At 42.3% G+C, this 25,616-nt stretch overlaps 1 protein-coding gene across 1 annotated transcript in view; it reads left to right on the top strand.

Annotated features, from left to right (window-relative positions):
- Window positions 1-20,786, top strand: part of CERS6 (ceramide synthase 6) — a 180,675-nt gene extending 159,889 nt beyond the window's left edge. The window contains exons 8-12 of the mRNA XM_069982865.1: window positions 1,478-1,584; window positions 15,801-15,957; window positions 17,976-17,981; window positions 19,116-19,139; window positions 20,442-20,786. Of these exons, the coding sequence (XP_069838966.1) occupies window positions 1,478-1,584; window positions 15,801-15,957; window positions 17,976-17,981; window positions 19,116-19,139; window positions 20,442-20,600 (453 nt within the window). The 3' untranslated portion in view covers window positions 20,601-20,786. The remainder of the gene's footprint in view (window positions 1-1,477; window positions 1,585-15,800; window positions 15,958-17,975; window positions 17,982-19,115; window positions 19,140-20,441) is intronic.
- Window positions 20,787-25,616: the final 4,830 nt, after the last annotated feature.

The raw sequence follows: 25,616 nt of genomic DNA, 5'->3' as shown, positions 1-25,616 counted from the left end.
TATTATTAGTTAGTTTAAAACACATACATGTTTAAGCGACTTACAGCATAGTTAATTCCTAGATCCAACAGATTTCATACATGATAATTATCAATCAAAATTAATCCATGATCGTAATAGTCACTCATTTACATAGTAATGTCATCGAAACTATACCGATATAAAATCTATAACCGGCAATCCATGATCAAACCCAAATTAGGAGGCATGCTCAAGAATAAAATAAAATAAAATAAATTAATACCTATGAAAAAGGCACACTATACAAGGCACACTATACAAGGCACACTATACAAGGCACACTATTCTTCGATCCCAGTCACCTCTCCGTACACCCTTTCTCACTACCTCCAGAATAGAAAAATTTAAGGATTTTGGGTCTCCATTGTGGTATTCCCACACATGTCTAGCAATTGGTTTGTCTCTGCGATGTCTAATGTCTCCCAGATGGTCTCCTTAAACATGTATGTGTTTTAAACTAACTAATAATATGAACGCAAAGCAATGATTCCGTATAGTATATTCAATCTTGTAGATATCAGACACACCGCATAATATCTGATGCGTTCCATCATACGTAATAATATGGGTGCCGTGCATTCCAGGCACGCTGTGCGTTCCAGGTGCGCTGTGCGTTCCAGGTGCGCTGTGCGTTCCAGGTACCGGATGTGACGCGAGCTAACTCCCTGAGATATAATTGCTGGGGAGGGAAACGCTTAGAGGTATAAGACGGGCTCTGGATGAGGTCACAGTTTATCTACATATAGTGTTGTGATCCCCATCCATTGTAGCCCTATTAGCACTGTTTTTTCAATGGCCTTGTGTTTTGGGACAGGGACAGATTAGGGAGAGCCTGGTCTATATTGAGGGTTGACTAGGGTATCTTCCCAGCTATCAAGGTTCTTTTAATTTTTGAGGTACAGTAATCAATGTGACTCACTGTGGGATTTTTTTGTTTCCCAGACCATCAGTAAGGTTGGGGTCGGCTGACCTTGAAAACTTCAGAACCGTAAGTTATACTGTCCCTATCCCTACTCTGCATTATCAAAAGTCTGTGGTCATTGTATATAATGTGGCAGAGTTTCTTAAATCTATGTTGTTATGTATGTCCATGTATTTTAATATAAGTAGTAAAAGTTATGTTTTAGATTGATACACACCATGAATTTTTTGCAGTTAATGTTCTATATATATGGGAGTGCAACTTCTTCGGATATTCTGAAAACACAGGAGCCAGTGCAGAGTGAGCAGCCCGGGATCCGGCAGCAGCGAAGGAACGGGACAGGTAAGTATACATTACCGAAAAGTCCCCCGCAGGCCTGGCTGCCTGGCCAAGTATTAATTTTTTCCTGGATAACCTCTTTAATTTCCATCCTCAAAAACAATTTACAGGACAGAATACAAATATGTCACTGGTGAATAACAAGCTGCAGCCGCTAGACAGCTTACAATAACCCTCTATTCTCTTGTATTCTAGGCTGCTAAAATGGCAAATTATTCCAAGTGTCAAAAACTGTGCGACCTCCTGTTTGTTGTGTTTGCTCTGGTGTTCGTAATTGCTAGACTCGGTGTATTCCCTTTATGGTAAGTGAGGATGAAACTGAAGGAAATGACTTCTGCTGTGAAAGGATAATCATTTATCAAGCCTTGTAACTTCACCGTCTTACAATAATACTAGCTTCATGCTTTTAGTCTATTACTTTGTGTTCTTCTACAGTCAAAAGTAACTGGCTGCAATGTTTTTGAGCCTGAAAACACTGCAAAAGTAAGCAACACAAAATGCAGCATAAGGCTATGTTCACACAATGTAAGTAAAGTATTAATCATGGCTGTTGTCGCCAATTTGCAACACGGCCGTGATAAATACTTTACCTACATTGTGCTGCAGCTGAGGGAATTCCATCCGGAGTGTATACACATAGTATATGCGCCGGTCGGGATCCCTAACGGTGCCGCAGAGAACTTGTGAGTTCAGACAATGAAGCGTGCGGCCGCTCCATTGTGTGCTGTGGCAAATTAGGATGCGGGGGTGCACGGATGCCCCGCATCCTAATTCATCAGAAGTGAAGATTATCCGGCCGACACTGCAGTACCGGCTGGGATGATTTTCTCTGACACCGACTGTTCTGTGACACAGAACGGAAGGAGTCTTACACCATGTGAACATGGCCTAAAACTGTGTGTGAGTACAACTTTAGGACAAGTGCAATATAAACACATTTATATTCATCCTCTTCATCAATTAGAGTGTCGAGTTAGATGCGTCATTGTGATCAAGTTAACACAGGATAGATCTGTATATACAGATAAACCACTGACGCACATTTACAGTGGAGTGTTATTACACTAGTGCTTATCATGAATGGTCCATATACAGGGACATCATCTCCCAAGTGTAGTAAGAACTATTAAACCAGAAATAATAGCTGCTGCAGAACAGCTATGTTAGTGAATGGCCCCCTTCCCCGTGTTCCCCGCCACCTCGGAAGTATAGTGCTCTATACTCACCTGATTCGTGTCGACACCCATCCGCCATCTTGTAACAATGATGTCATCTTCGGGCGGCCGGCCGAACCGCTCCGACCGTCGCTCGTGACGGCTGCCCTCTGCCGCGTCATCAGCTGCTCAGCCGCTAGATCAGCACTTGTTTACTGGGCCTATTCCACGGTCCGATGATCGTTTAGCGAGGGCTGCAGCCCTTGCAGCATACATTACCTAGCAGGGCTTCTCCTCCGCTCCATCTTCATCTCGGTCCCGCTCGCATCATCAACTCTAGAGTGGCCTGACTGAGCTGTCAGACCGCTCAGCCAATCACTGGCCGTGGCGGTCCTGGCCTGTGATTGGCTGAGCGGTCTGACAGCTCAGTCAGGCGGCACCGAAGCTGCTGCTGCATGTGGGACCAGGATGAAGACTGAGGGGAGGAGAAGCCCTGCTAGGTAATGTATGCTGCTTGAATCGTTGGTAGCCCGCCGCGCACCGCTATTCCACACAGTGAGTGACCGAGGATTTTAGGTTTGGGCATAAATAAACGATCAGCCGATGATACGATCTCTATTCCACCGAGCGATAATCGGCCGAATTGGGCCGATTCGGCCGATTATCGCTCCGTGGAATAGGCCCCTAACACATTGCAGGTACACAGCCAGATTCTCTCCTTCTCTTCTGCACATAGCACTAAACCATGTCAGTACTTCCTCTGTTCTGTCTTAGGGTCCTATTTCACGGGCCGATGAAGGTCAAGATCAATATTGTAAACAAGCGCCGATCTGCTAGACCCGCACTCCTTTACTGGGACAATTACATGGCCGATAATTGTTTAGCAAGGGCTGCACGTCCCTTTCCCAAACAGTTAAGGGCCTATTACACGGGTCGTTTAGAGGAGGCAACGAGCGCTCTCAACGTTCCCCGCTCGCTGCCGCCGCTATTCAGCGAGCGGGTGAGTGCGAAGGGGCGGCGGGGAGGTGCAGAGGGGCTGCCCAGGTGATCGCTGATCGTCCGGGCAGCCCATAGGATACAGCAGCGTCTGCTGCCGATGCTCCTATTCAATGGAACAACGGCAGCAGATCGCTGCTGTATCAGTCACATGTTGAAAAACAAGCGACTGCAACGATCAGCCGACATGAACAATGTCGGCTGATCGTTGCACTCTATTCCGCGGGGCGATTATCGTCCGTAGCGGCCGAATACGGCCGATAATCGTTCCGTGGAATAGGGCCTTTAATACTTTACCTGTCCACCCTCCCTGTAATCTGTGGTCTGGATGCATCCCGGCACCGCATGCTGCAGCTTTGAAGCAGCCTGTCTGAGTCGGCAGCCGTAGGCCATGCACTGCTATTACAAGTAGGGTGCTGGGGATTTTAGGTCTGGGCCTAAATACATTACACGGAGCCCCATTCGGCCGATTATCACTCCGTTTAATAGGGCCCTAAGTCTCTCTATTACCAAAAATGGACTAAGCCTTAGGCTGTAGTCTGTAAATTGCAGGGAAGTGAGGAACCTAGCTGCCAAATCATTAAAACGAAAAAAAAACTTCTGGGGTAAGAAGTCTTTTTTTGGACCCAATGGGAGACATTTATTGTTGTTGTGCCTCTGGCGCTTACCCCATCTCCTTGGCATATGCCTGTTGTATCCCCTGATCACCCAATGGGTGGGTCATAGTAAGGCGGGGAGGAGGCGTGGCCTCCTCCTGCGCCTGATTTACCATGATTTACACCTGTTTGCGGGTGTAAATCATGGCAGGAATCTACACCTACTTCGGGTGCAGGTCAGGCTAGATTCACTAAGAGTTCTACCCCTCTAATGGTGTGTTTACACAGAGAGATTTATCTGACAGATTTTTGAAGCCAAAGCCAGGAAAGGATTTGAAAGGAAGAGAGATTTCAGTCTTTCCTTTATGACCCGTTCCTTGTTTATAGTCTGTTCCTGGCTTTGGCTTCAAAGATCTGTCAGATAAATCTCTCTGTGTAAACGCACCATTAGTCAATCCGGCCTGGCAATTGGGGCGGGGCCTAACTTAAAACAAGTCTTCATAAATGTCCCCCAAGGTGATTTATAAGTATGTTAGGTTGTCAAAGTTGAGCGTTTAATATAGTGAGTTTTCCTGGAATGTTCCTTTATTTCTAGCTACAAAAAGAGATTGGATAAGAACAATCAGTTGGTGATAACATGGAATACTACCAAATGTTAGGTTCATGATTAGTAGGATTATGCTCATACTGTATGTATCACACATGCCGCACAGCCTAATCCTTCTATACTCTTAGCGCTCATTATTGGCGGATCTAGCAGTACATGGGGGTTCACGGTTGATGCTGTGAAGTTTTTGTCTTCATTGTCAGTCAGTGCAGATGAAATGTCAGGAGAGCATACACTAACATTGTCTCTCTCACAATTACACCCTGATCAGCTCTGACTCTGACTGTTCTACACCAGACAAATACAAAACACTTTAGACTTTCACAGTCTCTTGAAATAAAAGAGTTGACATTTGGAAATGTCATTAGCAGTTGTGAGTCAGTGACAGTCGCGGATTTAAGGTGCATCATTGCAATTATCTAATGGAGGAGCGGGCGGCGTCAGTCTTCTGAGAACGTAGCTGTAAGCTGTGATTCTCGTCTAGATTCATACAGTATATGCAATCTATGGGGCCAGCATTGCGTACCTTGGTTAGTTGGGCTTAGGGTCCTATTACACAGAGCGATTTTTAACGATTAAGAACTAATGATAAACTATCGCAAACGAGATTGTTTATTGTTAACCTGAAATCGTTCACCATATTACACAGAATGATGGTTGTTAGTTACAATCGTTTTTATTATCGTTATTGTGATCGTTACTATGATCGTTTATTCCTTCTGATCCCAGCAAAACAATGGACAATGTGCAATTACACTGAGCAATTAGTGAACAAATGCGGAATTTGAACGAACGAATGTGGAATTACAGCAAACGATTAGCGATAATTTTGGGTTCAGATCTAAATCAACGATCAACGACATACGAACGATTTTTTCGATAGTTGCCTGCAATTTATTGTTTAAATTCGAAAGATATAACGCTTTTTCACACGATAATCATCCCGTGCAATAGGGCCCTTAGGGTGTGGAATAATTATATGTGTATTCTCTTGGCATTATAATGTTGATAAAGATAACGGGCCAAACAGTTGATTATTTCCTCTGCTGCAGTTTTCTTCAGAAGTATGAGGAAAATGGTCACATTGGAATAGTTACATAGTTAATACGGTTGAAAAAAGACACATGTCCATCAAGTTCAACCAAGGAGGGGATGGATACAGGGAAGGGGGAAGGGTGATAGGTTCTATACATATGCATTTATATTATTTTGCTCTAAGAACTTGTCTAGCCCTGTTTTGAAGCCCTCTACTGTTTTTGCTGTGACCAGATCCTGTGGTAGACTGTTCCACAGATTCACAGTTCTCATGGTAAAGAAGACTTGTCGCCTCCAGAGGTTGAACCTTTTTTTCTCCAGGCGGAGGCAGTGCCCCTTGTCCTTTGAGGGGGTTTTACCTGGAACATCTTTTCCCCATATCTCTTGTAGGGGCCATTTATATATTTAAATAAGTTAATCATATCTCTCCTAAACGTCTTTTCTCCAGACTAAACAAATGTAATTCTTTTAATCTCTCCTCATAACTAAGATGCTCCATTCCCCTTATTAGTTTAGTTGCCCGTCTTTGTACCCTCTCCAGCTCTAGAACATCCTTTTTATGAATCGGGTTCCAAAACTGGACGGCATACTCCAGATGAGGCTGCACCAAAGCTTTATAAAGCGGTAATATTATATCCCTGTCCCGAGAGTCCATGGCTGTTTTAATGCATGACAATATCCTGCTGACCTTAGAAGCAGCTGACTGACATTGTGTGCTGTTCTGTAGTCTATTATCTACAAGTATACCCAGATCCTTCTCTATCAGTGACTCTCCCAGAGTAACTCCCCCCAGGACATATGATGCATGTGGGTTATTAGTACCCAGGTGCATAACTTTACATTTATCCACATTGAACCTCATTTGCCAAGTGGACGCCCAAACACTCAGTGTGTCTAAGTCATCCTGTAACATCTGCACATCCTCCATAGACTGTACTGTACTACAAAGCTTGGTGTCATCTGCAAAGATAGAAACATTGCTGTTAATTCCATTCTCAATATCATTAATAAACAAGTTAAACAGAAGAGGGCCCAGTACTGACCCTTGGGGTACACCACTTATTACCGGGGACCATTGGGAGTAGGAATTATTGACCACCACTCTCTGGGTACGATTATTAAGCCAGTTTTCAATCCAGTTACACATTAAACTTTCCAAACTGATAGACTTTAACTTACCCATCAGACGTCCATGAGGAACTGTGTCAAACGCTTTTGCAAAATCCAGGTACACTATATCCACAGCCGCGCCGCCATCCAGGCTTCTACTTACCTCTTTGTAGAAACATAGGTTGGTTTGACAGCTTCTGTCCTTAGTAAAACCATGCTGGTTATCACTTATAATACTATTAGCCACTACATATTCCTGGATGTAGTCCCTTATAAGCCCCTCAAATAGTTTCCCCACAATGGACGTTAAGCTTACGGGTCTATAGTTACCTGGGGAAGTTCGAGAGCCCTTTTTGAAGATCGGCATTACATTTGCCTTACGCCAGTCCCTCGGCACAATACCAGTAAGCAAAGAATCACGGAATACTTCATACAAGGGTAGTGAAATTACAGAACTGAGTTCCCTAAGAACTCTGGGGTGCAATCCATCAGGCCCTGGAGCTTTGGTTACATTGAGTTTGTTTAATTTATCTTGGACCATATCTATAGTAAACCAGTTCAGTACATTACATGTGTTAGCAGCACTGGCCCCACCCACCTCAGTACTGGCCCCACCCACCACAGCTCCATCCTCTTTTGTATATACAGAACTGAAGAACCCATTAAGTAACTCAGCTTTCTCCTGATCCCCAGTTATTAATTCCCCGTCGCCATTATTTAGGGGTCCTACATGCTCTGACCTTGGTTTTTTTGCATTAATATATTTGAAGAATTTTTTGGGGTTTCTTTTGCTTTCTATAGCTACCTGCCTTTCGTTGTGAATTTTTGCTGCTTTTATTACATTTTTACAGGTTTTGTTGACTTCTTTGTAATGTTTAAATGCTACAGCTGACCCCTCTGATTTATATTTTTTGAATGCCCCTTTTTTCTCATTTATAGCCCCTCTAACCTCGGTTGTAAGCCATGTGGGATTGGATTTTAACCGTTTATATTTGTTACCCATAGGAATATATTTGGCAGTACAGTTATTTAATGTGGATTTGAAGATTTCCCATTTATTAGCTGCATCAGTATGTGACAGCAGCCGCTCCCAGTCTATGCCCTGAAGTTCTGCCCTTAACCCAGGAAAATTAGCCCTTTTAAAATTAAGAGTTTTTGCCCTCCCAACATGCTTTTCTTTTCTACACTTTAAGCTAAAAGTCACTATATTGTGGTCACTATTACCCAGGTGTTCATGGACAGTGACATCCCCAACCAGCTCAGCGTTGTTAGAAATAACCAGATCCAACAAGGCATCACTTCTAGTTGGCTCCTCCACAAACTGGCCCAGAAAATTATCCTGCAGGAGGTTAAGAAATTCCCTCCCCTTTGTGGTTTTAGCTGAACCGTGACCCCAATCTATATCTGGGTAGTTGAGGTCCCACATTATCACTACTGTTCCCTCCCGGGCAGCCCGCTCTGTTTGTCTATTCAACTGGCCATCTACCTCCTCTAGATTACACCAAGAATAATTTTTTCCCTCTTTTCCTCCTTCTGTAGTTCTACCCACAATGCTTCCACATCATCACAGTCATCTCCCACTATTGCATCTTTTACACTCACTTTAATATCATTTCTGACATACAGACATACTCCTCCTCCCCTTCTGCCCACCTGGTCCCTTCTGAACAACGTAAATCCCTGAATATTGACAGCCCAGTCATGTGAGGAGTCCAGCCATGTCTCAGTCACACCAACCACATCAATGGACTCCTCCAGAACCAAGGCCTCCAGCTCCCCCATCTTGCTGGCTAGACTTCTGGCATTAGTAACCATACACTTTATATTACCATCGAGTTTAACCGATTCATTATAAGAAATGGGATTTATTACTGTGCTGTGGCTACAATCATCCTCACTGTTCATCCGCAACATATGGATCTCCCTATCCACTGCTCTTATCCTCCCCCCACAGGACCCTTCTCCTCCCACCTCAATGTTCTGTCCCCTCTCTAACCTATCTGCCACTACATTACATACTATATTGTCCTCCCTCCACATCCCTAGTTTAAAAACCCCTCCACCCCTTCTAGGATTCTCTCCCCCACATGAATAGCTGCAGCTGGCACTTCTCTATAGACCTTTTATGGTGTACTTGTCACTTTAACCGAAAAAAAAGTTTAACATGTGGTAGAGCAAAGTCAAAAGTTTTCATTTGTCAGGTTCTGAATGTTTAGACCGATTTCTAGAATGAGCGGAGAGAAGGTCTGAGCACTTCTCTCCCCAGTATGTGTGTGAGCAAATTATTCGGTCCCATAGACTTACATTGAGAGTTTGTCATGTAATACAGAGCTGGGAGATAAAACACTTGGGGGACATTTATTATGTGGTGTGGCGGCCATTTTGTGGCTCAGAGAGCCCATTTGCGCATAAATCTATTTACGAACTCTTGTTTTGCTAATGATTTCTTCTCAAGTGGGCCCTCTGCCCCTCTCACGCCAGAGGGGGGTTTATAATGGGGGGTGCAGAGGGGTGGTAGTCACGTTCCCAGTGCTCCTGCCGACTTACCAGGCACGACTAACAGCACGGGAACAGCACTGAGGATGAAGGTAAGAGACATACCTTCATCCTCAGCACCACAAGCCCACTAAGGAACTATCAGCAGGTTAGATTTGTCCAACCTGCTGTTTGTTCCCCTTTAAACAATAGAGTCCATGGATCTCCTGTTATTTTATAGTGGAGACCTTTCACAATGGTTATTTTCTGCTCATGTTTGTCCCTTAGGGTATGTTCAGACTGAGGAATAGGCGTGGAGAAGTTCCGGCAGGTCATGTCGCTCGCCACCGCTCATGGCCGCACGCATCTCCACCAGGGCCGTAGACTTCTTTCAATGGTCGGGTTAATTCCGCCGTCCGTCTATAGAATGGAGTCCATGGCATGGGCGGAGATGCGCGTGGCCGTGAGCGGTGGCGAGCAACGTAATTCCTTATTCTGAACATGCCCTTACAGGGTATATGTCATCATTGGACTATGCCTTCTTTATTACTCAGGTTTTTCTCTTGTTTATTCTTGTAATTGTTATTAGAACTTAATAAAAACTAAATATGCTAATAAAGTAACCCTTGTAGGGTGCCGGAGCAGCAAATTTTCAAGGCTATTTCTATCATTTATTATTGTATCGTGGGAAATCTGCCGTGGGTCATCTCCGGCCAGAACTCATATTCCAGGGCATTGTTTCTTTTAGTAATTTTGTTTTTCTATCATCCCCAGCTGAGTATGTGAACAGGAACCTTGCTCTCCCGATCCTCCAGAACTTGCTTTATTGTCTGAACAAGCTGATTATCTTCTTACTTTACCCTCTTCATTACACAGTAAAATCCACTCCATTACTCATTTTGCTTTTATTGCAAATTACATTACTGGTAGATTGGCATTATAAAAATAATTACTAAGAGAATCGCCTAACATAAAGCCGCGGCGTGTCTTAAAGGGGATGCTCAGTTTATCTTAAAGTCATTCTTTAGAGCACATATTAGAAGCATTTAACATCCGCTACTTTCATTTCAGCATTAAATGGAGCCCAGAGCTTTACATTGTGTTAGCATTTACATGTATTATGATATCCATTATCCTTATAACATATAATTACTCATCTTCCTTGTATATGGATGTCTGTGTTTCCCTCTTCTGTATCATGTAGTAGAACCATTGTCATGGTAAATGGAGCATAGACGTCAGCTTACACACACAGGTTATGTTCACACAACGTAAGTTCAGTAGTAATCATGGCCGTTGTCGATTTTCAACAACGGCCGTGATTACTACTGAACTTTGTGCTGCAGCTAGAGAATCCCAGCTGGAGTGTATACACATAGTATACACTCTTGCCAGGATCGCTAGCAGCACTGCAGAAAACTGGCTATGAATTGAATAGCGGCCGCAGTGAACCTGTAAGTTTACACAATGGAGCATGCAGCTCCAGCCGCAAGCTCCATTGTGTGCAGTGACGAATTGGGATGCAGGCACACATGGATGCGCCTGCATCCCAATTCATCAGAAGTGAAGATCATCCGGCCGGTACTGCAGTACTGGCCGGGATAATCTTCTCTGACACTGGCCATTCTGTGACCTGCCTGGTCGGTGTCTTACACAGTGGGAACATGGCCACAAGCTGGAAGTATATGGGTATATAGACCTAATTCTAGTAGAATACAAAGATGCAGTTAGTCATTGGTACTCTTGTGTAGGCAGAGTCTTATGAAGTGCATGGTATTTATAGAACTCTGTGGGATAGGGAAATTCTGGAGATAGATTACCACTCAATCCAAAATTGAAGTGAATATATTCTCTGCTACCACCTCTGTCCATGTCAGGAACTGTCTAGAGCAGGAGAAGTTTTCTATGAGGATTTGCTACTGCTCTGGACAGTTCCTGATGCAGAGAGAGGTGGCAGCAAAGAGCACTGTGTCGGGTAAACAGAATCTAACAGTTCCTGCAGGACATACATCAGCTAATAAGTATTGGAAGATTTTTATTTTTTATTTTTATTTTTTTCATATTTAATAGAAGTAATTTTCAAATCTACATAACTTTCTGACACCAGTTAATTTAAGTACCCCTTGAGTACCCCTTTAATGAGACAGTGACCAACTACTCTTACTTTTAAGTGTAAAAGCTGTATTCTTCCTTGTGCCAGAAGAGACTGTATTATTGTTGAGAACTATTCAGTAAAGTTTTACAGTCCTGGCATAACATTCACTCATTAAATTTCTCATGGAAAAAGAGGGTGGATTACCCCAGGGACAGAAGGCTACATGGCACATACAGAGCACTACTGCACCCAGCTAGTTCCGCGCAGTACAACACCAGTTGCCTTTCCTGAGTCACCACAATTATCCGGTGAAGTCTGTGAATATCCATATTGTTCCAGCGAGTGTATTCAGCTATACATATACAGACATTTAACCTCTTGTATGCTGTTCTCACTAGAATTTTCATTTTGTTATTCTGCTCACAACATTAAATCATTTAGTATAAGATCAAGGGATATTTTTCCTGTCCGCCATGTACTGGCCTAATTTAAATGTAATTTCCTTCTTATGCGGTTCCTGGAAGACGACTGCAGTGCAGGACTGCACAGTGATCCACACACGTGCGCTCCAGCCCCATACACTGCATTAACCTCTATTACAATTCCAGGCACAGAAGCTGTCTAGCTGCTAAATAGGTATTCTCCTTCCATAGATATCTAGTGTACAGATTTATAGGGTGCCTGGAATCAGTGCAATTGCTGGATTCCCTTTGCTGTGTTGATGATGCAGATGGGTTCAGTATATTACATCCTGCTAGGCCGGGAGCTCTGGACTCTACAGAAAAATCCAGGAAAGCAGATGCCCGAGATTGAGTATACAGTATATACTGTATGCATTGCTAAGTAACTTGTGGGGCTGGGGTGGGAGTTGAATGCTTAAGGTACTATATACATAAGATGTAATAATTATTATACTGACATGTCCCCTTTAATCTCTTAAGTTTAGAAAAACATGGCCACCTTTTTTCAGTAACTACTCCTGTCCTCAGTTTGAGTGTGGGTTTTGTAGCTCGGTTATATTGAAGTGAAAGGATCTCAATTGTAATACCACACGCAACCTGAGGGCAAGGGGTGGTGCTGTTTTCGCAACAAAGTAACAGAATTTTCTAGCCTTAATTAACCCCCTTAGGGTACATTCCCACTTACCATATAGGAGCAGTTCTAGTTTTGCAGTGAAATCCGCTTCTAGTTTTGCAGTGAAATCCGCTGCAATTCTGATTAGAATTAACGTATATGACACTCCATTCTCGCAGCGGATATTCATTCCACTGCAAGAATGGCGTTCATAGTGTGAATATACTGTATATTGCTGCTGTAATATAAAAAAATAATAAAGAGACCATGCTTACCTAATCAACCCCCCCCCCCCCCCCCCCGGTGCCCTTCTGCTTGCATCTCCATGTCCCCTGCTCAGCGACAGCCCGTTCAGCCAATCACTGACAGTTCCAGCAGATTGGCTGAGCGGTCCATCACTGATACTTTTATTATTTGATCGTCATGCGGCAATACCAAAAATGTCTACCTTATTTCTTTCTACATAAGGCATTTGTAAAGCTGGTTGCCATGGCTACCCATGGCCTGACACGTTCACTGGGTGCCAATGGGGGTACCCCCCAAACTCCCTCCCCCTTACCCCTTCCCTTCTCCGTAGACTTGTATGGATCGTATGTCATTTCTTGTAAACATAGGACTGAATTAAGCTGTTTTTTTCAAAGTGACTAAAGGTTTTTTTTTTTGGGGGGGGGGGGGAGTAAAAAAAAAAACAGCCTGATAGGAGGGAAAAGAAGCTTTTTTCCCCAATAAGATATACCAATAATATTGACCATATAAATTCTAAAATTATGACTTTGTGCAGCCACCTCTAGGGGGAGCTAAGTGCATACAGGCTACTTACTGAGTTTAATGGGAATCACAGCAGCAGCAGAACTTTAAAACTACAGGTCTACAGCCCAGATAAACTCTAAAATACAGATAGTTTGAAGCTACTTGGCTATAAATATAGCTTAGGAAAATTGTCAGCTGTTTCTGACTCTCCCATCCACATTGATCATGGTAGGACTGTCCCTAAGACTGCTGCTAAAGACCACAGAAGACAATCTCATTTCATTCTTCTGTCCAAACGGAAATAATGCAGACTTTATTATTAGAGTCCCTTTATGTATGAAACAATGGCGGGTGATTGGAGACAGGTGAGGACTGTTATTATCTCTGCCCGGTGTTATTTCTCATATGAGCCTCGGACACTCTCCATGTATATTTAGCTCTCCTTTTAGCTGTTATTCTTTGTCGCAATCAATATATCTTTTTATCGCTCTTCCTAAAGTTTCAGCTTGATACTGTACAAAGTCTATAAGTAATTTAGCAGAGATCAAATAGTGGTCATATGGTTATTGCGAGACGTTTCGGCTTTAATCATGAGTTGCCATAGGGAGCCCTCTGGCAAAAGAAATGCGGAGTGGACTAAGACGCAGTAGTTACGGGAGAAAGTAATTACTGTGCCATGTCATGGGTCTCAAAGTGAAGAGAAGCATATTTCATTTTAGACTTATCATGTCTGCTTTACTTCTTAAAGGGGTATTCTGATATCAGAAAACTCAACCCAGGACATAAAACTTACTAATATGGTGCTATCACTAACTGTACTGGCTTCAGCAAGTTTTTGCTTCATAGGAAGTTGTGTATTCCTTTATTTTTCAGGGTGGTGGTGTCTCAGCAGCTCCTGGCTCCTCCCTCTTGCAAGATTACATCATCCTCTGCCGTCTTAAGATTTTGTCTGAGTTAGACATGTTACGATTTCTGCATTATTGTGTAGTTTCTAATCAAATAAAGATACAGACCACTTTATATGACTTGTCATTGGAAAATAGAATAGACAAGGGGGGAGATTTATCAAACACGGTGTAAAGTAAAACTGGCTCAGTTGCCCCTAGCAACCAATCAGATTCCACCTTTCATTTTCCAAAGAGTCTGTGAGGAATGAAAGGTGGAATCTGATTGGTTGCTAGGGGCAACTGAGCCAGTTTCACTTTACACCATGCTTGATAAATCTCCACCAAGATGTTTTATAAGCTGAAGTGTGGGCACTGTTACTATTACAGAACATCTTAAATGTGAGTTTTATTTATAGATACAGTAAAATAAGGCTAAGGCTGGGTCTTTGCAATCTGTTTTTTTTTCCATCCATTATTTAAAAAAAACTGATGTATTAGTGTGAATACATTTTGATCCATTTTTCCATTGACTTCCATTATAAAAAAAATGGATCAAAACAGATGCATTTTTAACAGACACAAAAATGAGGTTGACTAAGTTTTTGCGTCCGTTAAAAAAATGATCCATTTTTTTTTTAATAAGGGAAGTCTATGGAAAAACGGATCAAAACAGATACACCAAATGAATCAGTTTAAAAAAAAAAAAATGGATAAAAAAACGTAGTGTGAACCCAGCCTAAGCTTATATTTCTTGACAAAATCACTATTAGGCTATGTTCAAACAACATATCTTTTTGTAAAAGTACGGCCGTACTTTTTACGACTAGATACATTGCCCAGCCTTCTATGGGATCCTGGCCGGAGCATATACACATAGTATAAGCTCCGGCTGGGACCCCTAGCGACGCCGTAGAAAACTGACATGTCCGTTTTCTGCGGCCGCTATTTAGTGAATAGTGGTCGTAGAAAACCCTGTCAGTGCACACTATGAAGCGAGTGGCTGCGGCCGCAAGCTTCATAGTGTGCTGTGGGGAGTTCTGATGCGGATGCGCCCGCATCAGAACTCTGCGGCGTGAAAGATCATCCGGATGGTACTGCAGTACTGGCTGGGGAGGAACTTTTCAAAGACCAGCCACTCCGTGACCGGGTCACGGAACGGTTGGTCTCTTACGCCATGTGAACATAGCCTTAATAGTACCCGTGTCCGTATAGAATGTTCTACACACAGGCAAAGTATAACAGATATGTAAAAATGTATGATATAGGTCCACTACTTTACTATTTTTTTCTTTTTTGTTCTCATAATGTGTATTAGAACATTTACTGTTCAGCTATATTTTATTATGAACTAGTTGCTACATATAAATGACTGCCATCTGGTGGTCATACTTGTAACTGCACATTGATTAAATCTCATTGCATTGCTGATGATTTATATCACTATGCTTTGACCAGGGGCCACATGAAAATGGATAGATATTCTGTGATGTGTGTGGGAAAAATATATTTTAGCAATTTTTAGCCATTTTTATGCTGAGAACAATGTTACTTTGTATTACCCGGGGGGGGGGGATGATGATGATTTCTATGATTAGGTGATGCCTCATATAGTGGACGTCACCTTGACCGATCACAATTATCCCCCAGTTATCCTATACCATCCTCTTAAGTTGATTATTTATAGGCTCGAATATAATTTTATGTACATATAACTCTTTAATTCTGACTTTGTCTTGCAGGATACTAAACACGACTCTATTTGAGAGCTGGGAAATAGTCGGCCCTTATCCCTCCTGGTGGGTCTTTAATCTCCTGCTGTTACTGCTTCAATCTCTGCATCTATTCTGGTCTTACCTAATAGTGAAGATTGCTTGTAAAGCCATCTCCAAAGGCAAGGTGAGAATTATGTGTGCCATTTGCGTTACCCTCGACGGCTCAGAGACCCGCGGACACCGCATCCTGCTGCCGTTTCATTTCATGCGATCATCTTTCAGACATTTCAGATGAAAGGTGGAAATAAAGGGTGGCTGTGACCGGAATATAGAATCCTATAATTGCAATTACTGCAATGTCATTATTGTATTGTATGTAATTATTATCAGGGGAATAGGGAATTAGTCAGTAATTAGTATTATTTTAACTACCCAATGCCCCTTCCACTTTTATTCCAGCATGCTGCGACTGGCATTGGAATACATTATCCCCCCCCCCCATATATGACTTAAAAAGTAACTAAGCATAGTATAGCAGAGCAGGTGCAGTGTTCATAGGAAAGGGGGTGCAGGTTCAATCTAATAGGCCATTCATACTCCTCTTGGAATTCTGGGAAGCATGATATGCAAAGAAGCTCTCTGATGCCACCTTTTGGAGGTAGTTTTCTCTTCAAGTCAGTGTTTGACTCCAGTTAGAAGCCTTTGAGCATGACTGTGGTTTTAAAGTGGAACTGTTTTTGCAGAAATTAATAGTACATGCGATTTAAAAGTGTCCCTGTCGTTATAACTTTCAAAATCTAAATCAACAGTAGATGTGATAGAAAGCAATTTTGCAATAAACATTCATTATTTTGTTGTAAGCTGCACTTACCAGAAATCCAGGTCCAGTCTCCAGAAGGCAGATTTTCTGACTGTGCTGGTTGTGAAAAACAGACTAAACACAGCAATTCCGGACAGTACAGAAAGTCACGGCTCCATGTGTCCATCAATCATATGACTGCCTTCTCTCTGTGACCTGGGAAACACAGGACTTCCTGTTTTCTGACTCGCTGAGTAAAAAAACAGTCAGAAAACAGGAAGTGCTGTGTTTTTCATGATAGCTACAAAAAAAAAATAAAAAAATTTAAATTGCAAACTTGCTTTATATCACATCTACTGTTGATTTAGAGTTTGAAAGAGTTTATAACGACAGGTACACTTTAAGAAACTGTGTAATATGTTTTATTAAGCAAAAGAGTTTCCTACTGTACTCAAAAAGCTGTTTGCCAGCCAGCCTCCTCTTCCCTACGAAACTAACAGATTAGTTTGGGCGAGGTTTCTGATCGATTTCCTTTAATCCTTTTATTACATTTATCATTTCTTTTGAATCCATTTCCTGCTTTGACTCAAACTGAAGTGGCATGCTTCCCAAAAACACTGCATGTAGGCCCTGTAATAGCTACATGGGATGGCTCAATGGGATGTTTGCGTGTATGTGAATGCTGATCGCTTCAGTGTTGGCTGCCAGTGAGCTGTTTGAGGCCAAGTGTAAAGCCCCTATTACACTGGGCGATTCAGAGGAGCAAACAAGCACTAACCTATCAGGTCACTTGCTTCTTGTTTCCTGCTCTCTCCTGGCAGCGAGTTGGTAAAAGCTTGGGGGGGGGATCATCCGGGCAGCCCATAGAAGATATTGGTGGTCTGCGGCCGCCAATCCTATTACACACAGCGATGGCAGCATATTGATGCTATCTAGATTGTTGGTCTTGATGAACATGATGAAGGCCACAGAAAGACAACGATTGTAACGACTGTAATAGCCGATATCGTCCAATAACAGCCAATGATCGCTTTGTGTTATAGGGCCTTAAAGAGGACCTGTCACCCCCCCCCCCCCCGTGCCGGGGTGACAGGCTCCCGACTCCCAGCTAAATGCCCTTATACAGACCTCATCTGGCCGAGTCCCGCTCCAGGAGCCGTTTCTGGGACGGAGATATCCTGGTCAGAAGCCGGCGCACGCTCTGTGGAGATAGGTCCGGCGTCCATAGAGAATGAATGGAGCCGTGCGCGCGCTGCAGAGATGAGTCCGGCTCCATTCATTCTCTATGGACGCTGGACCTCTCCCCACAGCGCACGCGCCGGCTTCTGACCTTGATATCTCCGTCCCGGGACCGACTCCGGGAGCGGGACTCAGCCAGATGAGGTCTGTATAAGGGGATCTAGCTGGGGGTTGGGAGACTGTCACCCCGGCATGGGGGTGACAGGTCTCCTTTAAGTAAGTGACCGGTACTGCAGCAAGTGCAGTATATGGCTGGAACTGGTAATACTAATTTGTGCTCTTGGCCTGGGGGAGTGATTTTAAATGTGTGGGACCCATAGCAAACTTTTGATTGCCCCCCCATACTGACTGACCACTAAGCCATCGAGTCATAAGTGCAAGCAGTCGTCAGGAGTGGGACAGTTAGAGGGACATTTGCAACACCCTGGAGACTTGCTCAGTCACCTGGTTCTGTGAATGATGACAGCTGATGTGGCGGGCTCCACATGGCTGCCACTGTGGTAGTTACGCCCCTGCTCTTGGCAGAGAGTGACCTATGCCTGGAACTATAGTAAATGGAAGTTATGGTTAGCAGTGTGTCTGGTACTGAAATCTTTATAGAAACTGACTGAGGGATGATCATTATAAATAATCCTTTGGTTCATTGTTATGTATAGTATGCAGCTCTGCTTCATATTCATATGCTTTATGAGCTCTCTATTTCATTAGTACAGAGCACAAGTCATCTTCTCTATCATACATAATAATACAGATTCCAGCTGCTTATTACAGCCTGTAGGGGGCCAATCTGTATACAGCTTCAAATTAGGTCAATTGGAACAGTATACAGGTGTATACAGAAAGGCCCCCTAGTGGTGAAGAGTGTATATATGTAGAAGAAAGGAATGCGGAATATTAAAGAAGCAGTTCACAAAAAAACTTTTATTGCCCCCCGGGTAGCCGCTGGCACATACTGTATAATCGCCACAGCTGATCGGTGTCCAGTGGCTTCTTTAAAATAAATATATATTTGTGTCGTGAAACTTCAGTTTATTGTTGTGTTTGTTTTCTGAAACGGGTAAAATGATAAAATTTTTGTTCATTTTTATTCATAAATCATAAGAGTCTTTCTAATTTATGTAGTGGAAGGCTCATTGATTTTATGCACTTGTTTACATGTGATTCACCGTTTTCAAGCACCTCATTACGAGGCTGCTTTACTGCCGCGTGTGGCTGTTTCTCTTGAGGATTCGCATTTCCATACATAAATATACCTTCTCTTGACTTCACAATTATTATTTTTTTTTCCATTGCTGGCACTGAAGACCGGGAAATGGAATCCTTTGCATGTAAGTTCTACTAACAATTTGTTTTCTAACAAGTTGATTTAGTCTGCAGGTTACGCTGATTGTTCTGGTTAACAGGCGCCAGAAATGTTTTTTGTTCTCCTCCTATAAAATACTATGTCACATACAACACAGGGATCCCTAATGGATGTTGAAGGGACTCCAAACCACCCAGTAACTTTACGTTTAGCTCAAATGTATGCAGAAATATAGAATTTTTGACGGGTTCACCAACTTTCAAGCACCACTGTATTTTAAAGGGGTTATCATAAAAATGTTTAATACAGTATATTGACGGGGGAACAGTAAAAATAAAAATAAGTGATACTCACCCTTGTTGTCCAGAGCTCCAGTTCAAGTGTTTTCCGGTCCCACACTCACTACAGCTTATTTCTTCTTACGAGATGTCTAGTCTCAGCAGGACCTGCTCACTAAACCAATCAGTGCCAAGGCAGTGTCCTGTCTCAGTCAGTGATTGGCTGAGGGGACAGATCCTACTGAGATGACTAGTCTCAGAAGCAGAAACAAGCGGTGAGCAGTATAGGATAGAAAGGCACTAGAAGAGGGGTTGTGGGGGACTGGGGTTGGTGAGTATCACATAATTTTTATCTTTACCATGCCCATAGTCATATATGAAAAAATGGATGAACGCAGATAAAGCTCCACTAGTCTTTCTAAAGCAACAAGACTGTTCCCCAGTCTCTAGAGTCTACGCACCTTTAGGAGCAGCTTTTTGACATGGCAGTCTCTTTTCTAGTCTACGAAGTTTAAGCTAGGTCTTTTTACCATTTCCAGAATCCATGTGGAGCGCCAATATTGCTTTGGTGTAATGTAACAGTATCCATACAGGCTCCATTGTACAATAGACTTACTGTATGTACAGCAAAGGAATAAACTATTTGCACCTTCACAGACAAGGTTGAGTGGTGTTTCTTACCATTCTTCTTTTGTCACTATATATACCATAGATTTATGATACAATATAATCACAAAATGTCATTGCTTAAACCATCACTTTATGCACCAGTCTGTTTCCTTATTCACAAAAGTGGTAAAAATGCCAGAACCACAAGTGACTACTAACTAAATAGGGACTAATGCAGTTTGCGGAACTAAAATCCTGCAAACTACCACTGGGATTTTCACAATTGCTCTTTATGGAGGATGAAGAAGCTAACGGAAGCTTTAATTGCAGTATTAGTGGTGGAGGAGACGTCCATTGAGCCTCTCAACTATTCATGAAGTGACAATTTTACCACTTAAAAGCTCCTAATGAATTTTATGTTTCAATTATTTAACTCTCAGGTGTCGAAGGATGACAGAAGTGATATTGAATCCAGCTCAGACGAAGAAGATTCAGTACCACGCACACAAAAATCACATCACACCACCACCAATGGAGTCAAGACTTCCAATGGAATAAATGGTTACCTCACCGGGGCCACATCATCAGATGAACATTAAAACAAAAGAAAACATTGCTCCAATCGAACAATAAACTGTTTGCTACTGGACACATCTAGTAACTTGTGAATGAAGTTTCTTCATGTATCTCTGCATCAGAAACCAATATAGGAATATCAGAGCATCCAATCTGTGCACTACCATTATTTATCATGACTTAAGAAAGGAGAACAATGACCAACTTGTGCGGGCGTGCTTTGGGTTTCCAACATTTCTGCGAATAGAACAGTATTTTTATTGGTCTAAATGTTATGTTATTGTTTAGATTTAAAGGGGGGGGGGGAGTTACAATAGTCTTTGTTAGAGGAGTCTACAAAAAATTTAGTTGATTGTCCAAATGCTGAGACCCCAAGAGATCAGATATAAACTGCGGGTTACCCTTCAACAAGTGTTCAGTTCCTCTGCGGCGACACAACAGGGAGAATTAAAGGGGTAGTCTGGAATAAAAGGTATATATATATATATATATATATATATATATATATATATATATTTATATATAATGTGGTTGCTATAAATATAAGAAATAAGTGATACTCACCTTCCCCTATTTTTCTCAGCTACTGTTTGAATTGTACCCAATCCTGCTTGTCACACTTCCTCATTTTTCCTCCATCCATACAGGACCTGCTCCCTCAGCCAATCACTAACTGAGGCAGGATATAGCGACAGACAGTGATTGGCTGGGCAAGGCAATTTTATTGGGAACAAAGCATCACATTAGAAAAAAAAGTCAGCGGGGATTGGGAGCCATCATGACAGCAGCTGTCAGGGATGGGGGAAGATGAGTTTTGCTTCCTTTTTTTATAATGACCCCATCCATATAAAAAAGTTATAATCCCCAGACAGCTCCTTTAAAGGGGTTATCCAGTATTAGAAAAACATGGCCAATTTCTTCCAGAGACAATACGACTCTTGTCTCCAGTTTGTGTTGAGTCTTGCAACTCCCCACTAATTAACTAACTAATTGCAAACCCCACCTGAACCGGAGACAAGAGTGGTGCTTTCTCTGGACGGAAGTGGCCATGATTTTCTAACACTGGATAACCCCTTTAAGCATTATATGGTTTTAATTGGAATCCTTGATTTGTCTGTATAATATATAGGCAGATTGGGTCCGCTATAATAAGGCCTTGCTCCCGCAGTTTGTTTGTTTTTTGCCTGTTTGTTGGATAGTAATATGACCACTTTACAGCTCAGATGACGTCTAAAAAGGATGTAATTTTACCACTGGATCCTACTGAATGTAATGAGAGGAGAGCTGTTTGTACTCCCTACACATTCATCTTAAAGCGACTCTGTACCCACAATCTGCCCCCCTCCCCCCAAACCACTTGTACCTTCGGATAGCTGCTTTTAATCCAAGATCTGTCCTGGGGTCTGTTCGACAGGTGATTCAGTTATTGTCCTAAAAAATACTTTTAAACCTGTGCCCTACAGGCATGTCTGTGCTCTAACTTTGCACCACCCCTCCGTCCCTTTTCCCCAGCCTCCTCATTATTAGGAATGCCACTGAAACATTTTCTCCATGCTGAACATTGCACAGGTCTTTAAAGATCCAGCTCATGTGCCGGGCTGACACAGCTGAGGAATAGGAGGCAATCTGCCTGGAGCATTCCTAATGATGAAGAGGGTGGGGAAGAGGGACGGAGGGGTGGTGCAAAGTTAGGGCACAGATACTCCCGTTTGGCACGGGCTTCAAGTTTAAAAGTATTTTTTTAGGACAATAACTGCATCAGCTGCCAAACGGACCACAGGACAGATCTTGGATTAAAAGCAGCTATGCGAAAGTACAAGTGGTTTTGGGGGGGGGGGGGGTCAGATTGTGGGTACAGAGTCGCTTTAAGGATGTAATTGTGATGCCATAAGGTTATGCATGCATTTGTTTCTGATTGGTTCATTGATAAAATAGAGGGGAAAAAAAAGGCAACAAAAAATGTCTGAAAACTTCAGTTTCTTGAGGCATACTACTCTACAATAGTTTGTGAACATAGCCTCAAAAGCTCTTTGCTTGCTGGTTTCTGGCTAATACATACAGTAGGTGTTCTAAATAAAATTTACCATAAGAGGAGTGGGTTTCTAAGCCAGGCATGCCAGTATACAGCAATTTTCCACCTTGACCATCTCACTTTACATTCCTTGCAATAAGCTGACAGCTTTTTGTTGTCACTCTAGGTACTTATTGCCGGAGACCAGCAAGTCCCAGGAGTCCCAAAAGGTCCCAGTAGTTTATAACTGCACAGCAAATGAAGTATTACACTGAATACATTGAATAGAATGGACATCCACTTATTTCAGCACCAGTGGTTCACTGCTCCAGAGAACTTTTGTGCGGTTAAAGGGGTATTCCCTGTAGGGCAAGATATGCCCTATCAACAGTATCCGAAGGATAGGGCATAGCTAAAAAAACGCTTGGCATCCAACCCTTACTGTTCCCCATGATCATGAGTACAGGAGCCCCAAAATCTCCACTGGACGGGGCACTGCTGCTTCATTAACTCTTTAGGGAGCCGCCAAAGATAGACGAATGCAGCTTTCAGCTCTGTAGAGAATAAATCAGGTTCATGAAGCCTAGGCATGGCCCGAAGATTCGATTTTAGGATCCCCGTTCTAAAGATTGGGGGCGTCCCCAGCAGTTGGAACAGCCGCAATCTTAGTTATGCCTTATTCTATGGATACTGTGGATAGGGCATATCTTGTCTAGGTGGGAATACCCTTCTAATAGGGGTGATAGGAGTGAAATCCAGGTCAGAATGCCTAAACAGAGCCTCTTAAGAACAGTCCTCTCAGCTGAATGAAAAGTTCTTTAGTTTTTAATTTTTCTTTGCTTATTTTCCTGTGTATAATGACGAACAAGCTCTGCAATCGTATTACTCTTGACTCATGTACTTTTCACAATCGTTGGTTTTATTTTCAGTATCAGTGTGGCTACAATTTGTGGTAAATTCTAACTATCTTAAGGCAGTCTGCACAAATCATGTACACAAGCGGTGGAAGACATATCGAGAGACGTGTATAGAATGTATTCTATGGGGAATGGGAAGAAGAGAGGACTGGCCATAGGGAATCGTGTTTATTGTAATACCCCATATCTCATGAATATAAGACCACAAATATTGTGCCAGGTGAGGGACCACTATTTCAGGGAACCACATGATGTGTCATTTATGGAGACCAAGAACATAATGTAAGTTACAATTGAAACCAGTGGTTTACATACACTATATAAGAAGAAACATCTGCATGTTTGACATGAAATTAGAATAAACTTTTCCTTTATTTTTAGGTCAATTAGGATTGCCAAAATTATTTATATTTGCCAAATGTAATACATAATGAGAGAGGGGGAATTTTTAAGGCATTTATATTACTCTCTGGAAAATCAAAAGTTTACATACATTGCATTAATACAGTGGTGTCTTGCATTACGAGCATAATTCGTTCTTGAAATCCAAAGGATGCCATCTATTTTGTGAAGTGCACCAGTCCCTCCTGCAGAAAAACAACCCCACAACATGATGCTACCACCAATGCCTCTCACAGTTGGGATGGTGTTCTTAGACTTGCAACCTGCTCCCTTTCCCCTCCGAATATAATAATAGTCATTATGGCCAAACAGTTTAATTTTAGTTTTGTCAGACAACAGGACGTCTCCAAAAATTAAACTTCCTGTCTGCATTTTCAAACATTAATCTGACTTTTTTATGTTTCTTTTGGTATAATGGCTTCTTCCCGGCAGAGTGGCCTTTCAGCCATGATAGGCACAAAATGCACATTTTGTACCAAAGTACGTTCATCTCTGGGAAACAGAACCCGTCTCCTTCCTGAGCAGTATGATGGCTTCATATTCCCATCTTGTTTGTTCTTACATAAAATTTTTGTACAGATGAACGAGAAACTTTCAATGATGTACCAGACTTATGCAAGTCCACAATTCTCTTCCTGATTTCTTGGCTGATTTCTTTAGACTTTCCCATGAGGTTACACAGTGTGTTTCGGTGTGTCTTAAAATACATGCACATGTCTGTCCTCTAACTCAGATGTCGCCAATAAAGAAGCTTCCAAAGACATGGCATCATCATATGGGCTGTCCCAAATTATTTAAAGGCATAGTAATCTTAGTGTATGTCAGCTTTTGACTTTGCAGAAAGTAATAAAAATGCCTTAAAAATTCTCTTTGTCATTAATCCTAATGTATCACATGTGGCAAATATTAATTATTTTGGTAATCCTAATGGACCTAAAATGGGAAAGGTTTATTTTGATTTCATGTCAGATAGTGAGAGAAACAATGCAGTTGGGTCTTTTCATAGTGTATGTAAACCTCTGGTTCCAACTATACTTAACTGTAATAGTCAGGAACTGCAATAAAGCTCCATTCCCTAGACCTGTGTTGAGATCTCCTTTTTTGCCCTCGTAGGGTACACTAAGTATTGCCCTAACAGCAGCCTGTGTTATATGATGGTTTCACCTGAGTATTACATGGATGGACTTTTGCATTTCTTACGGTAACAAATTCCAACCCAACTGAGGGTCTGAGGCCCCAAACTGACAGCTGACAGCTGAAGCCACACTAAGGGCCCTATTCCACCGGACAATTATCGTTTGCATAATCGTTAACGATCTCAAACGACCGCTATTGCGAAAGACCTGAAAACTTTCACTCATTTCCATGGAACGATAATCGTTACTTATGATCGTAATTGCGATAGTTTTTTCTTCGCTATTTATTCGCTATTGCGTTCGTATCTATTGCGAACGACCGAACGATGTCTTATTCAATGCGAACGATTTGCGAACGAGCAACGATAAAAATAGGTCCAGGTCTTATAAAGCGATCAACGATTTCTCGTTCGGTCATTAATCGTTAACTGCATTTCAACCGAACGATTATCGTTTAGATTCAAACGATTTAACGATAATCTGAACGATAATCGTCCGGTGGAATAGGGCCCTAAGGTTCTTATTGACAGGAGCACTCACTAGCGATAATCGGCCTGTGTAAAAAGGCTAACT

Source organism: Dendropsophus ebraccatus, chromosome 9 (assembly GCF_027789765.1).
Source record: "Dendropsophus ebraccatus isolate aDenEbr1 chromosome 9, aDenEbr1.pat, whole genome shotgun sequence".
In the NCBI taxonomy this organism is placed as follows: domain Eukaryota; kingdom Metazoa; phylum Chordata; class Amphibia; order Anura; family Hylidae; genus Dendropsophus; species Dendropsophus ebraccatus.
Note: the sequence above shows the minus strand (reverse complement) of the source record. Positions and strands in the feature narration are given on the sequence as shown.